Below are 15781 nucleotides of genomic sequence, written 5' to 3'. Positions count from 1 at the left end.
CATAACAGTAGCAACATTACAGTTATGAAGTAGCAACGAAAATAATGTTATGTTTGGGTCACAACATGAGGAACTGTATTTAAAGGGCCAGAAGGCTGAGAACCGCTTAGTGTTTGTGTGATCCAAAGTTGCATGCTGAATTGTGGGCACGTGCACACCTTCTGAGGAAAGGCTTTCCGATCTTCACCAGGCTCCCAAAGAAGAGTAGATTCAAAACCAGGTTAAAACCCACCCCTCTGAGAGAAAAGGAGGAAGGGGGGGAGGAGAAGGAAAAGAAGGGGAGGAGGAGGAGATTGTGTGAATTTGTTTGGATCTCTATAAAAGAAATACAATGTAACTGTTAAAAGAAAAAAAAACAACTCATTACTCTAAACTCTCTTTACAGGCCCCACCCTAGGGTGCCTGGATTCACAGCCACATGTTACTCCGAACTGTGTTCTAGCCATTCTGGAACATTCCACATACAGGGAAGGTCCTGTGTATTGGCCCAGCCTCCTCCCTCTGCTCCTCCCCCAACCCCACCCACTGCTGAAGCTAGATGGGGGTTCAGGATGTGGGAGTGATCATCTTGGGTCCCCATTTTCCTCCTCACTAAGCTGCAGACTCAAGCACCTGGGCAGGGGGGTCGATGTGCTGGGCGCTGGTTCCTTGGTGCCAGTTCTTCCCTCTGGGTCCCAAGGAGTCTGAACCCCTCTCATTTCTCAGTGGGAAGGACCCCAGAACCCCATGCCCTCCCCACTCTCCAGGTACCCAGATCCACAGAAGTCTGGTCTCAACACCTGCCCTTTGGGCACTGAGTGTTTTATTAGAGTCCCAAGTTTCATCCGCACCGCGGAAAAAAAAAGGAAGTGGGAATAGAGAGAGGGGAACCCGGACCAAACCCTAGACCCCTCCCCCCAGTGGAGCCCAGGGCATCCGCCCTATTGGGCCAAGGAAGACTTCATTAGATCCCTGAGGGCCCCAGGAGGAGGGGGCTGGGAGCAGCAGAAGAGGGCTGGGGGCCACTGCTTCCTGTCAATGCCCCAGGCCAAGGCCCTCAGTAGAGATCCTACCCTTCCTTCCAAGGGCTATAGCACCCTTCTCTGGGAAGCCTTGGCTGGCCACCTCCTCACCGAACCCTGAGGAGGAAGTGCTCCCTTGGGCAGGGCCTGAAGCTACGCTATCCTCTGCCTGTGACTCAGACCAGGGGCACATGAGAACACCAGGGCCTGCTCAGTCATTAGGCTGCATTGCTTCTCCCTTCTTCTCACAGGCTCTTCTTCCATCCACTCCTTCTCTCTTCCACCTCCTGACCTGAGCCCCTTTCATCTCAGGGTCAGATTCAGTTGTGGTCTGTGTGTCCCACCTCTTGTCATGCACAAGGCCTGGCCTGTGTGGCCTGGGACCAGGGAATGAGGTGAGCCTGAAGGGGAGAGACTGGCCTGGAGAGAAAAGGTGGGACCAAGAGTGAGCTCCCTGGTTCTTCCTGGCACTCTTGGGCCTGGGGAGGGGTTTGGGAGGCTGTGGGGCCAGCCTCCAGCCCTCAGCCAGGGTCCTCCTGCAGCCAGCTCAGGAGGAAGCAGCTCCCCAGCCTGGATGGTGCTACACCAAGGGTTAGGCCATTCTTCTTTCTGTCTAACTTATATCCTGCTTGCTGTCCCACCTCCTTGCCTGCCTAGTGGTAGAGAGGATCCAAGGGCCCTGCTGAGTGGGTAGGGGAGGCTCCCAGGATTGGCACCTTCAGAGATGTCCCTGGGTCCACTGAGCTGAGATCCCGGCCTGTGAGCTGGCATCAAGCAGGAAGGGGGGCAGGGTGATCCCTGTGTTCGAAAAGGCTCTTTGTTCCCTGGACATGGTGGGAGGGCAGAAGCTGGGGGTAGGGACCCTCTAGAAGCAGCAGAACCCAGCTCCTCCTTGTCTGCAGGGCACCTACCCTCAAGGTCTTCCCTGGCCCTGGGACCTCTTTGTAGCAATAGGGTGTATGCCCCCATGGATCCTGGGGCCTGACCCCTCGCCTCTCTCTGTGCCAGGGGGCACCACTCGGGATCTGTATGGGCTCAGAACCCTCCACTCTCTGAGCTGCTCCGGCTGTGGTAACTGGGACTGGGGGTCCGGGAGGGGCTGCGCGTGTGGCTTCGGGTCCCTCCACTTCGGCTGCTGTAGCTTCCGTGGCTGTGGCCAGGGCTGGGGCTCCGGCTGGGGCTCCTGCTTGAGTAGTCACTGCTCAGGCAGCTGGAGGAGGAGGAGGAGGGGCTGGGCCGGTAGTAGGGGATGGGCCGCTTTCGGGCACTGCCAGGAGGAAAAAACCGATTACAGACCATCCAGGGCCCTCACTTGGGCCTGGAGCCCCTCCCCAGCAGTGGCCAGGGTTCTGCTGCCTCAGGTGCCCCCCCTCCCACCCCAACAGGATTGGACAGTCAGTGGTCACTTGCCAATTTCATGTTGATCATTTTGTTTTTCCTCACTTGTCTACAGGGAAAGGGAACCCAAATCTAGACCTGAGTAGGTGCTCAATAAATATTTGTTGAATGAATGTGAGTTTTAAATATAGACAATTCACATCAACCAAGCTAAGCGGCGGCTTCTGTGCATGGAAAGGTTTGTGGATATGGCCCAGCTCTGCTCCTCTGGTCCCCACAGAATGGAGGACTTGGGGTTTTCAGGTCACGTGAAGGGAACAGGAAGAGACCCCTGGCCACTGCTCTCCATGCCCACAGCTTGGCCCAGGCCCACTGGCCCCCTCTCCTCACTCAGCTACCTCCCACCAGCCCTGGAGTTAGTTTGAAGCCAGGAGACTGTGACCCAGAGGAAAGAAAAGAGAGTTGTTAAGGGGCGGCAAAGCCCCATCGCACTGGGTTAATTCTAAGGAAGAAAACAGGTGTACGTTAGTGGGAGGAGGAGGCAGCCTGGGAGAGGGGCTGAGGTGGGTGCCAGGTGGGAGGTGTGGGAGTCTGCCAGTCTTAGGACTTCCCTCTTACGTCTGGTGATGTCCCAAACCTGGTGGTCTGGCCTTTAGCTCTGGAGTGAAGGGAGGAGACAATGTGATCATCAAGGCCTAGGAAGGGCCCGTTTGAGAATCCGACCACGTGAGATCTGAAAAGATGCTGAGGGAGGCCTGCTATTGCTTGGACATGAGAACAGGGACCCAGAGAGGCCCCCGATCTCCCAAGGCTGCCCAGTAAGGCTGCGGCAGAGCTGGGCTCAGAATTTTGCCTGTGGCCTTCTACCCCATGGTAGGGATCTAGGACTTCTGGGTGATTTCTGCAAACACAGACCATCGGCTCACCTGGAGACCCAGGCCCAGACCCTCCAGCCCTGGCGGAGAAACTCTGATCATGGCACAGCCCCACTGGACTGTGTGGTAAGAAGGAGGGTTCCTCCCACAGCTGCCCCAGAAACCAGGCTGCTGGTGCCCCCTCCTCCAAGTTCCCCAGGGGGCTGGAAGGTGAGCGGTGAGGTTAGTGAGAAAAGGAGAGGCAGACAGACAGCTGAACAGAGCCAGATCAGCTCACATGGGCATCTCCCCTGCAGCCTGTGGAGCGGGGGTCCACTTGGCCCCCAGGCTGGCCACAGGCCACTCAGCAGGCTGGACCTTGAGATGAAGGAGAAAAGGAGACATCATTGCCAGGAGATGAATGGAGGGAGGGCGGGTGGGGCTCCCTGCATGTGGAGCAATGATGGACTCTTGGCAATGATGGGCTCCTCCCATCATTGCCAGGAGATGAATGTAGGGAGGGTTGGCTGGAATCTTCAGAACTTAATCTCAGGTGTGTCTCTTTCCACCCAGACCCAAGTGCAGATCCCCCTTCCCTCCGTGGGCCTTCAGGCCCCCACCAGGGACCATGCCCTTCGTGAGGCCTTCCACCCCCTCCCCAGCGCCACCAGGTCTAGCCGCTCTCCTCTCAGAGCCCTCTCCCCTTTCCTGAACCTCCACTTCTCCTCCAGCCTTCTCCCCTCCCTGCCCTAGGTTCAGTCGGCCCCTCCAGGAGGGCCTTCACCCCCCCCCCCCCCCCCCCGGGTCCCTGGATGGTCCCCGGCCCTTTCCTACCTGGTGATGCGCCGCGGCTCCATGAAGCTGGGCGAATCCCGGCGCCGCTTGCGGATGGGCGAATAGCTGCGGGAGCGGCGCCGCGCGCGGGCGGTGTCGGCCTCGCTGTGCCTGGCGCGGCCCTCGCCGTCCTTGTCCCTGCGAGGCCGGGCCCGCGGTGAGCGCCACCGCCGCGCGAGGGCGCCCGGGCCTGCCCTCTCCCCGGCACCCATCCTCCCCCCCACCGGCACCCATCCTCCCCACCACCACCCCGCGCGCACTTACCGGCCCAGAGGCTTCTTGGGCGACGGCGAGCGGGTGGGGCTGCGGACCCTCCTCTCGGCCGAGCGCGACCGCGATTTGGAGGGCGAGCGGCTGGAGCTCCACGAGCGAGGGTGGGGGCCAGGGCTGCGCGACGAGCTCTTTCCCTCCGGGCCGCCGTGCCGGCCGTGCAAGCCCGGGGACGGGGAGATGCTGGCCGGGCGGGCGCGCGGGGGCCGCTCCTTGGCCCTGCGGGCGGGGCAGGGCGACAGGGAGCTCAGCCGGGGAGAGGTGGGCTCAGCGGAGAGGCAGGGACTCGCGCGTAAGGGGTGACGGGGGAGAGGATGTGTTCGAGATCGGGAGGAGGGGGGTGTGCGTTGGGGATGGCAGGTTCCTGGAGGGGTACGGTCTCCAGAGAAGGGAAGGAGGCAGGGAGACATCGGCGAGAAAAGGGGAGAGTGATCAGGGCAGGGGGAGTCCAATGGAGGGGAGGAGACAGCTCGTGGGGGTGGACAGAAGAGAGAGAGAACAGGGGGGAGATCGGGGAGGACGAGAGGGCTCCCGGGCCGAAGGGGAGCGGTCAGGAAGGGGAGCTCCGTGGGCAGTGAGGGTGGAGGACTCGGCGGGGGTGGGCTTTCCGCGGGGGTCGGGGCAGTGCGCGGAGGGGAGCCTCCACTCCCGGGGACCGGGTCCGCTCACCGTTTACCGTGCGCGCCGGAGCCAGGCTCCGGCCCGGGGTCGGGGGCCCCGCCACCGCCCGAGTCGCTGCTGGACCGGGCCCTGCTGAGCGAGCGCGACGGGACCCGGGGCGGCGCGGGCCGGGCGCGCCGGCGGCCTCTGCGGCGGGGCGCGCCCGCGGGGGACCTGGAGCGCCGCCTTCGCCGCCGCCGCCGTCGCCGCCGCCGCCGCCTGGCCTGGCCGCCGGCCGCGCGGTCTCCTCTGCCCTGCGACGATGGCGCCGAGCGCGGGCTCGTGCTCTCCTTCCCCCGCGCGGGCGACGGGGCTGCGCCGGCCTCCGCCTGGTCGCCGGCCCTGGGCGAGGGCGAGCTGGGCTTCTGACGGGGAGAGAGGCAGAGGGGAACGGGGGTGCGGGTCGGGGGAGACGGAGAGTGAGAGAGACAGGAGAGCGGGGACGAGAGACGGAAGCAGGACAGCAAAGATAGGAGGTGAGACCCAGGAGAGAGAGGCAGGGGCAGGAGACAGGTGAGCGAGGGGAGGAGACAGGGACAAGATAGAGAAGCAGAGACCGAAGGAGACCGGGAGCCCGAGAAAGACAGAGAGAGGACAGATCAAGAGAGGAAGGAGAGGCCGAGGTGAGAGAGCGGGTGGGTGGGGCGGGGGGAGAGAAGGAGAGAGGGCTTTCACCTGGCTCAGGCCTGGGGCTGCCAGTCCCGGAGCATCGCACACACGGTTCCCCGCGCCTGCCCTGCCTCTGCCTCTCCTGAGTGTCCACCTTCTGGCCTCAACAGTGCAGCTCATGCAAGGTTCTCAGCATGCAAAACACAAGAGGAACGGAGCGGAGGGGTCGGGGGCTGACAGGAAGAGGGCTCCAGGACGGGCACGGGGGCTGGCATCGCTCCCCTCCAGGGACGGACGATCCCGGCAGAGAGAAGAGAGAGGGTGGGCCCCGGGAGGCCCCGCTAGGGCCGGCCCAGCAGCCCAGGCCCCCAGCGTGGGGGTGAGTGAGGGGATGGAGGGGGCACACGGCACACAGATGGGGATGGGGGCGGGGCAGGACAACTGAACTCAAAAACTAAACCGAAGAAAGGGAAGAAAAAAAAGAAATAAAAAACAAAATCCACAAATGTCATTAGATACCAAAATCAAAAACAATGTCTGAACTCCTGGGGAACTGACATTTTTCTGTTAACATTTTTCTGTCTTTGTTTTCCGGCCCTGCAGAGACCTGTGGAGCTGTCAGTAGCGCCCTACTGTCTTTCTGTTTCTCTCTTTTCTTTTCTTTTTTTTTTTTTTTTTTAGGTTCTGATTTTTTTTAAGTCCCTCTTGGTTAACGTCCACTTACCAATAAAGTGGCACTTCCTCCTTTAGTAGGTAAGATGTGTAAGAGAAGGGAAAAGTGTGGTAGCGTAAGTTCATCATTAGATTCACAAAAATGCAAGAGAGATAGAGAGAGAGAGAGAGGAAAACTCAACCACCCCATTCTAGGCCTAGAGGCCACACTGCCTCTGGAGGAAGGACTGGCAGTGCCTGGCTCCTTGGGCCTGAGCAAGCCCCTCCTGGGTAACCATGACCTTTGGATAGAGATGTCACATGTTTTTCCAAAAATGGAGTTAGGACACAAGGATCTGGATACAGAAAACCAGAAAGGACACCTGGTACCTCCAAAAGGGCCCTGACTGGAAATCGGGGTCCAAGAACCTGCCACTACCTTACTTAGGGACCCCGGCCAAGTAACGTCTGCTGACTGGGCCTCAGTTTCCCCATCCACACAGAGAGAGCATTGGGCTTTGCTTCCTGATGCTCCTTCCAGAGCAAATATTCCGGGATTCTTTGCATGCCCCCTGACCACCCTCTCCACCCCCCTCCCCCCAGAGAACTGACCCTCGTCCTGTGCTTGGGCTTTCATCTGGTAACAGTTGATTGATTACACTTGTCTGTTTATACGTCTGTCTGTCTTACCCCGCCCCCAATAACAGCACCAACTTGACTTTGACTACCCCCAGGGCAGATTTGGTGTCAATTCAGCTCTGTAACCTGAGTTTTTATCACAGAATTTGGCACCTAATAGGGCCTCAATGCTGTTTGCTGAGGAAGAAAGGTCCTTACAAGGGCCAAGGCTAAACCAGGAAGTCTTAGATCAGGGGCAGGGTCTAGGCCCAGTTCTTTTGACAGACAGGCTCTTGGATGAGATAACCTTGCTGCCAAGGGCTGGAAGGAGTGTGGTTGGCATGACCCTTGTGCTTCCTACAGGGGGCGGGGTGGTGCCAAGGCCATTGTGTACAATCCTGGATCCAGCCTGGGCATGAAGGTAGAGCCAAGAAGTCATCCCCATTGGTGGAGACGCATAGCCAGCTCGTGAAGCAGCCAATGAACACCAACCATAGAAGGGGAAAGCAGCTGATCAGAGCCAGATGGGCCATGAAGACCTCCTCCTGGAAGAGCCTGGTGTCTCTCTTGGGGGCAGAGGCAGGCATAGGTGGGCCGAGTAGATATTACCAGGTACCAAGGTACCCTTTGAGCACCCTTACTCTAGCTAGGCCAAGAGACATGGAGGCTGGGTTGTTCAGCCATGGCCCCTCTGAGTATCATTTCCATTCGCAATAGATATTACTAGGGACCCTTGGCTCCCTAGCACATATGCCCTCCACCCCGGCCGGTATAGCCCCCAAGCCCTCAGCACTAGGTTCTGTCATCCAGCATCCTTTTCCTTCCAGAGAAGGCAAATGAAAAAGAAGTCTCCAGGTTCCCCAAATGTCCAGTATCTTTTCTATCCCCTGGGTTGTCAGAGTGTAGAACAGACACTAGGTGGTGTGGGGGGGGGGGGTGCCCTGGCAGCCAATGCATAGTACTCACACCTAAGGAGACACTGGACCCCACCTTTTCGAAGCCTTTGCTTGCCACTTTGGCGGCGGTGGTAGGGGTAGCAAGGCAAGTAGGCAGAATACTAAACTTGGGAATTAGGACCTGAATGTGAATTCTGCTCCAACCCAGACTCTGGATCTAAGCCACTATCTCTGACTCCAGGGGAGAGGCCAGCAGGGAAGGAAGAAGACCAAGGGCTACCATGTTCTTTCCCACAGGCGCTCAAGGCCCTCTACACTTCCCACTGTTGGTCTGGGAGTATTAGGAATAAAAAGGGTCTGGGTTGGGTGGATGCCCACCCCCATGATGTTACTGTCCCTAACCATTGAGGCGCAAGTCCCTGGGCCAGACCCCTCGTGCTGAGCTGGACCCTTCCTGTCTGGCTGGTCTCGAAGTCCAATCTCTTTTCCATTTCCCTCTCACCTCCTCCAAGCCAATTGGCTGCCATAATCCAAGATTCTGGTAATTGGCAAAGTGAACACACTGGAATCAACCCTGATGTGAACTTGCTGTGAGGCCTTAGAGAAGTGACTTACCTCTGAGGCCTCAGTTTTCCCATTGGGAAAATGGTCATAACTGAATCTTTCTAACAGGGTGGGCCTGTTCAGGGGTCGAGAGGTTCTTTACAGAGCACAAATGACTCACTGTTTCCGCAGAGACAAACAGGGTCAGAGGAGTGCAGGAGGCCTCGGGCCCCGTAACATGTCCCCTAAGTGCCAGGACGATGGAGGGTGGGAGGAAGATGTTGCTAGGTAGGTGGCATATAGTGCCTTCCCTCAGGGAAAGACTCTGGGGGCCAATCTCACCCTTACCCACCCATCCCTCCAGAAGTCCTTATGAAAGGATTGCCATGACCCTGCCAGAGGGTGACCCTCATCCCCAGCTTGGCTGGGCCTCATTCTTCAGGAATTGAGGAAGATACAGGCCCAGACACCATGGATCTCACTGCCAGATAGGACTGGTGGCCAGGGACCACCACGCATCTCTCAAAGCCTGTTCTGTGTGAGTCCTGTCACTCTTGCCTGGAACTATTCTCCCTTCTTCCCTCTCCTCTCTCTCACAGTCTGGTTAATGTTTCTTTCTTCTTTACAGTCAGCCCAAGGCCGCCACCTCCAGGAAGCCTCCCCTGAGCCTCACCCTGAGTCAGGCGCACTCCTCTCTGATCCCACAGGCCCTTGTTCCTTCCTTCAGTTTGGGTTGTGCCAGCATGTGCTAGGGCTGGGGCTACCCTGATGGGCAGAGCTCCCCATCCATGGTTCAGCTTGTCCCCTCTCAGGTCTGCCTGCCTCGACCCTGGCATGGATACTCAGACAGGGCCTGGCACGGAGGAGTGCTCAGCAAATGCTTGCTATGTGTGTGAATGAATGGATTAGTGAGTGAGGCTAGACCTCACCTGACTCTGAGCCCTACTCCCAGGAGCCCCTCTGCTCCTTGGTACCACCTGCTCCCAGATATCTTCTTTTTTTTTTTTAAGTTTCTTAATTGTTTTAATAAAACTTTACCTCGGGTTCAATTTATATGATACCTAAACAACCATTTGATTCAGTTGATTTGGAGAGAAAAAAGTGCAATGATATTGGGTGATCGCTGACTTCCTATCCAACATCTTTTCTTTTTGCTTATGTAAGAAATTTTTGAGGTGGAAAGACAAGGGGAAGAGAGCAGCAAGGGACAGTGTGGTTGCCTGAGCCTGGTATTCCTACAGATAAGAATAAGTGAGCATCTGGGGCAATTAGCCCCTCCAGCTCAGCATTTGAGGATCCTGTGTCTGGGTGCCTGGTCGCATCAGGTACTCCTTGAGGAGGGGCCTCCACTCCTCCATCGGACCAGCAGCGCTCTCTCCCTCCATGAACAATTTCCTTGTCTGCCCTCCTAGCACCACCAGGATTGAAGAATGTTCTGAGACGTGAGCTACTGGGGACTTGCCCCTAGGGTCAACATGGGGGAAGATGAGCCCTTCTTTTATCAAAGATGAGGTCCAGGGAGGCCTCACAGGGTTGGGATGTCAAACTTCTGTAGCTGCTTCTAGGTGGGAAGAAAACAGTTTAAAGGGCAGAGATGGGGAGATGAGCTCTTTGAGGACCTACCTCTGTGGCTGGATGAGCACTGGGCTAGAAGACACAAATCCCAGGACCTAGCCTAGTTCTGCCCTAACGTTGGGGATATGTGGCCTCCACTGATTATTCTTTCTGGATCATTCTGCACATTAAACTCAAATTTGGAAGGTGGAAGGATGCTGGGGGAAGGAGGGAGCCCCTTTCTAGATTGGGTAGTGGTTCAGAGAGCAGAGGGTTAGCTGAGAGTTCCTTCCATCCCCCACAGAGACTTTTAAAGTAGAACTAATAAGTCCAGTGCCTACTCCTGCAGTTCACTCCCCACCCAAAGCCCAACCACCATCACACCCCAAAATGGAGCTGTGGGATTTAGTCCTGGTGTCAGCTGCTGCCCCAAAGTCCTGCAGCTCCCACCCTAAAGCTCTGCCTTCAGCCAGGGCAGCACCTGCAGGAGCCCAGCAGGCCCCAGAGGATGGGAAAGGGCTCTCTTCCCAGGCCTGACCTCAGCCAGAACTTCCTCCAGGATCCGGAGGGCAAAGGCCCAGCACAGGCCCCTCCAACAAAGATTTATTGCTCAAGTCACCCCAGGGGCTGGCAGGGGTGAGGGGTGAGAGGCTTAGCAGTTACTCCAGACAACAGAAATCAAATTGGCTCAACCACAGCATAGAGTTCAGGATGGGAACACAAACTTGGAATGCTAAACCACACAGAAATGCATTCAGACAACAAAATGAGAGAGAGCATGAAGGAGGATTGGGAGGTGGGGGTGGAGGTGGGGTGGAGAGGAAGAAGAAGGAGCAGGGAAGGTGGGAATGAGGGAGGAATGAACCAGAAAAGTTGTTGTTGGCGGGGAGGTAGTCAAGAAAACCAAACGACAAACCAGGAAACACAGCTTTGTAGCTCATTTGGAGAAAATGCAAGTTACAAATGAGTAGTCACTAAAATAAAGAAAGAAAAGGGAAGGGAAGAAAACCAACCGGAGTGAGACTGAGAGAAAGAGGAAGAAAACCACATTCAAACCAAGCAGAGTGGCAGGGCTTATCTGGAGATGGGAGCGAGCGAGCGCACAGCTGAGCTGGGATACCTACCTTCTCAGTGGTCAGGGACGGGAATGCAATAATAAAAAAGAAAAGAAGGTCTCCGCATTGGGAATGCAGAACGGGGAAAGACAGTGACTTTGAGCTGCGCTCCCCCTCTGCGTTGGCATATGGCAGCTAAGTGTGGCTTTTGGTCTGGTCCCAGGGATGGCAGGGGCCTCCTGCCCAGCCATTTCTGTTTGCTCTCCCCCCTCCCACCACAGGTTCCAATAGCCAAGCTTTTCTTAACTCTATAAACAACAGAAAACCTCCAGAGGGCATGCAGGAAGCAGCTGATGGGAGCAGAACCACAGGGCGGGTGAAGGAGGGGCTTGCAGCCTGGGGAGAGAGGCCCATTTCAGGGGGGTATGGAGAGAAAGAGACAGAGAGGCTCAAGGAGAGAGAGAAAGAGAGAGAAAGAGAGAGAGAGAGAGAGAGAGAGAGAGAGAGAGAGAGAGAGAGAGAGAAGCAAAGGCAGGAGGAAGAAGGAAATAGAGACACAGAGAAAGGTGGACCCAGCCAGAAAGAAGGAGAAGCTGTTTAAACAAGGCCAACCGGAGCGACAGATGGGGTGAAGTGGGAGCTGTGCATTTAAAAGGGAAGGCGACCACAGGTTCAATGTGGAGGACTGATCCTGCCTCAAGTCAGCCTTATCCCTTTCCCCGGGCTTCAGCACCATGTAGCAAAATCCATCCCTCCTGCTTTCTGGCTTCAGCCTAGAAGAAATGCCAAGGTGTCCCTTCCTAGTCTCACCTCCCCACTCCAGCCATGGTCACTGCTCTCCCCTGGGGTGTTGAGGAGAGAGGCCTGGATGAGACAGGTCAGGCAGTGCCATGGACACCTCTTCTTGGGGTCACTCTAGGCTTCCCATTTTGAGATGAAATTTGAACCAGAGGCCGAGGCCAGAGAGCCTGGGGGCCTTGCTCATGAAGCATCTCAGCAAATGGTGAGGCTTCCCTCAACACTTCCAATGCTAGGGCCAGGTGGAGCCAAGGAAGGGGGCCCACTCCTAAGGCTGCAACCCCTGCACACCCTATCTGGCCAGTTCACTGGGCTTTGGGCTCAGTGTCTTACTTTTCTACCCCACATGGTGTGACCTTGAGCAGCTTCCTTTCCCTCATTGTGCCTCATTATTTCTTTCCCCACATAGGGGTGAACTGTGAGGGCTTAGGGTTCCCCGGTTTGCTAAAGCTGCAGTCATATAAAGTTGTGCAACACCAGGCTCACCTATACCCTGGGGAGTTCAGAGAGCCAACAACATCTAGAGGGGTCCCCAGGAGAAAGGTAAGAGCTGAGGCCCCCAGTATCCACTTCCCAAATCCTCCTCCTCCTTTTCCTTCTCCTCCTCCTCCTCCTCCTCCTCCTCCTCCTCCTCCTCCTCCTCCTCCTCCTCCCCCTCCTCTTCCTCTTATTCAGGCTCCTGAAGTGTGCTTCCCATTGACTACCATCTCCACATCTTGGCTGTGGCCGGGGTCTTGAGGTTTGAGGGTCTCCTTTTTAGATCTGCCTCTAAAATGCTGTGTGTCTTGAGCTGGTCATTTGATCTCTGTGAGCTGCAGAGAGCAGTAGGCAGCAGAACCCAGAAATCCCTTTGGGGGTTCAGCCCTGGCCTGGGATGGGACAACAAAGAGATGTTGGGAGCCAGCATCCTATGGCCTCAGTCTCAAAACCAGGATGGATTTTTTTTTCTCCTGGTTGGGAGTGTCTGGCTTTGAAGCCCTCACCTGAGCTAAACTCTCTCCGGTGTCTTCAGCACCCTCTGCCAGGCTCGCCCTGCCATGCCCAGCCGGCATCTTATGCTAGACAGAACCGAGGAGACACAGGAAGCTCACGGCTCTGGGAAGGCCCCTGGGTGACTGGGACAAGTCTCTCCCTCCTTGGGTCTCCAGCTTCTCTCCAAAGTTCCTTATAGACAGGGGCCCCGAGTAAGGCCTGCACCACTTTTGTTCATTTGAAAGCTGAGGCAGTTCCACCAGTGCCCTTTGCCTGGGGTTGAGGGAAGGCATGGCTGCTGCTGCAGATTTGGCAGAAGCTGTTGGCCTGGGAAACGATTTTTTAAGTGTTATCTTCCCTTTTAAATTCTGATTACAAAGGAAAAATAATTCTATAGAGGTATGTATATGATTAATGTTCACTGAAATTCAAACACCATTTCTGCATTAGGAGGAGAGGCTCCCACAGTAACGCACAAAAGCAAAATTCTAGAACAACAGAGAGGATAGAAAAAAACCCAGAGAGACAGTTTGCATTTCTGTACATTACAAAAGAAAAAAAAAAGGAAAAGAAAATACAAACAAAAAATGAAATAAAATAACAGGAAGAGTTACAGAAACTTCCCCACCCTCTTCCCTTGCCACTAAACAAGAAATGGAATCACAATATTACCACGTTTCAAATGGGAGGCTAAAAACAAAAACAAAAACAGAAACATAGACGGGGTTAAGAATGGTGAGTTTTTCTTTTTCCATTTCTCTCTCTCTCTCTTTTTAAAGGTGAGAGTCCAAGAATACCACCCCCAGTGCTTTTCCCAAAAAACATTTTTGGTTAATGGCAAAGTCTATGACCCCCATCTCACCTCCCAGGAGGCAAGAGAGAACCAGCCTCATCTCACTTTAAGAGAGGCTCTAAGGGCAAGGAGGGGATCTGGGTGCAGGCGAGAGGCAGGGGATGCTCAGCAGTCTTTGAACTCCCAGAGCCCAGAGGGTAGAGAGAGAATTGGGGGACCATGTTTTGTGAAAGGAGTAACGAAGTGTTGCCTCCCAGGAAACTCCCAGGGCAATGTCAAAATGGAGTCCCACTTTGGGAGGGAGAAGATTGGGGTGCTGCCAAGGCTTCCTCCCCAGGCCAGCGGCTAGGCCACCTTCCCTGACTGCTTACTCCTCGGGTCTACCTAGTTGCTGTGACCATTTTGTCTGCACATGCCCAGGGCCCTTGTGGGGGCTACTGCTCAGGCATCCAAGGCTGGGGAGGGGACCAGCAGTGGGAAGGGGCCTCCTTTCCACCCTGACCTGGAAAAACATGCCTTTCGGTGCCTCCAGGAGAAGGTGTTTGGGGCACTGTGCTGTTCAGGCTTTGTGCCCATGGGGTAGGACATTGGGCATCATGTCTCAGACCTGTCCCTGTCCTGTTTGCCCTCAGCGACCTCTGCGTGCTCTCTCCCACACCCAGGACAGATCCAGAGACACTGGTGTGATCCTTCCCACATGGCCCGACCAGGCCCCTCAGCGCTCAAAAGCCTGGCACCCTGTCCAGGAGGGGCAGTTTCCACACAGGTAACGTCCTTAAACAAAAATTAACCTTGAGACCAAAAGCCTTTCGTCAGGTGCCCTTTGACTTTCCTTGCTGAGGTCCTGGACTAAGGGTATTTGAGAAAAGAAAGGGAGTGAAACGAAAACAGCCAAAAAGCAAAACGAAACTGACATGTACAGGTTTGCTGCTGAGACCTGAGGTCTGGGGAGGAGCAGCGCTCCCGCCCTGCTAGGGTTTCTGGGCTGCCTGTGGTGTGTGTGTGTGTGTGTGTGTGTGTGTGTGTGTGTGTGTGTGTGTAGGGGGGACGGGACCTGCAGACTGCCCACCCTAAGTCCCCTGTGCCCTCCCACTGCCCCTGTCAGTGCTGTAGTCCCTTCTCCCTGAGGGGGCCTCTACACTGTACTCTAATATCAACAGACAAAAATGGGGCTACAGGCCTCTCCTGGGGTCTAGGAGAACCCCTACCATCCAGCTGCGAGCTCCTACAATCACCACACCTGCCCACGGGTTTCAAGAAATCTGTGCGCCTCCTGGAGAATGGATGAGGACAGTTTTTGGGGTGGTGTTGGTGTGGTCTCCCAGGGAGCAATGGGTACCCTGGGAGGTGCCTTAGGAAAGATGGAGAGTGGAACCCCCAGGTTTGAGACATCTGTCCAGATGAGGGCAGTGGCTGGGAAAAGGACCTTAGAAATGCAACTCTGTTGTGGCAAGGGGACTGGGGGGGGGGGGTATCTAGTGAGGGGCTGAGGGGCAGAGAGCACTCAGAGAGGGGGAAGGGCTTGGTGAGGAGAGGGAGGCTTAGGGCCCAAGTGATGCCCAGGGGAGTCCTGTTTCAGTGGCCACGTCCCCTCCCTCCTCAATATGCCTGGGGGAGGGAGGAAGAGATCTTGGCTCCTCTTCAGCTCCTTACCTAAATGGCTGAGTGCCGCGGTGGTAACCCTCTCTGACCTTCACTTTGCCAAGCTCAAGGGTGGCCCAAGCCTGCAGCACCCCCACCCACCCACCCAGGCCACTAGAGCCAGGTGGGCATAACAACCAAGCACTCCAGGCCGCTCCCATTCAAGGGAGGGCGCAGGGGAGGGGGAAGCGGCGGCCTGAGGAAGGCGTGCAGCGCCCCCGCCCCGTTACACGCTCACTGCCTCCCCGCGCGGCAGCGACGCCCCCGCCCCAGCAAGGCGCAGCCCGCGCGCGTCGCAGGAACCCTCTGCAAAGCCAGGCATACGTACATCTGGCGGGCTCTGCGCCAAGCCCGGGCGGGCCCCCTGCGCTCCGCTCCGCTGCCGGCTGCCTCCGTTCTGCTGGGGCGACCCCCATCCGCTGCCGCCTGACAGGGAAGGCGATCGGCTCCCGCTGGACCGCTGGCTGCCCGTCTTCCGACCTTCGCCTCGGGGCTTGGGGCTCAGCCTGGGGCAGGGGAGGTGAGGAGAGCCGGCGTGGGACGCTCCTCTACTAGAGGCCGCTTCCCGCAGGAAGGGCAGCTCCCTACCCGCCTTTGCACTGGGCCGGAACGTTTCTATTTAGAGAGCCAAGCCCCACGCACACTGCCTTGATTTCCATTCAAGGTCTGGGATGCCTAGCCCAGTTCCAAGTTG

General features: G+C 56.6%; 1 protein-coding gene across 2 annotated transcripts in view; it reads right to left on the bottom strand.

Moving 5' to 3' along the window:
- Positions 1 to 770: 770 nt before the first annotated feature.
- The window catches only part of SRRM3 (serine/arginine repetitive matrix 3), a 52679-nt gene continuing 37668 nt past the window's right edge, over positions 771 to 15781 (bottom strand). Inside the window, exons 11-16 of one of the 2 annotated variants that reach the window (XM_059693513.1) lie at positions 15416 to 15593; positions 4967 to 5322; positions 4292 to 4516; positions 4028 to 4165; positions 3492 to 3571; positions 2063 to 2268 (exon numbers count right to left, since the gene is read on the bottom strand). In XM_059693513.1, the coding sequence (XP_059549496.1) occupies positions 2204 to 2268; positions 3492 to 3571; positions 4028 to 4165; positions 4292 to 4516; positions 4967 to 5322; positions 15416 to 15593 (1042 nt within the window). In that variant the 3' untranslated portion in view covers positions 2063 to 2203. Of the gene's footprint in view, positions 2269 to 3491; positions 3572 to 4027; positions 4166 to 4291; positions 4517 to 4966; positions 5323 to 15415; positions 15594 to 15781 lie in introns of both variants that reach the window. The other variant, XM_059693511.1, reaches the window with a different exon arrangement.

Source organism: Myotis daubentonii, chromosome 4 (assembly GCF_963259705.1).
Source record: "Myotis daubentonii chromosome 4, mMyoDau2.1, whole genome shotgun sequence".
Lineage (NCBI taxonomy): Eukaryota > Metazoa > Chordata > Mammalia > Chiroptera > Vespertilionidae > Myotis > Myotis daubentonii.
This window is presented reverse-complemented; position numbering and strand designations above follow the sequence as displayed.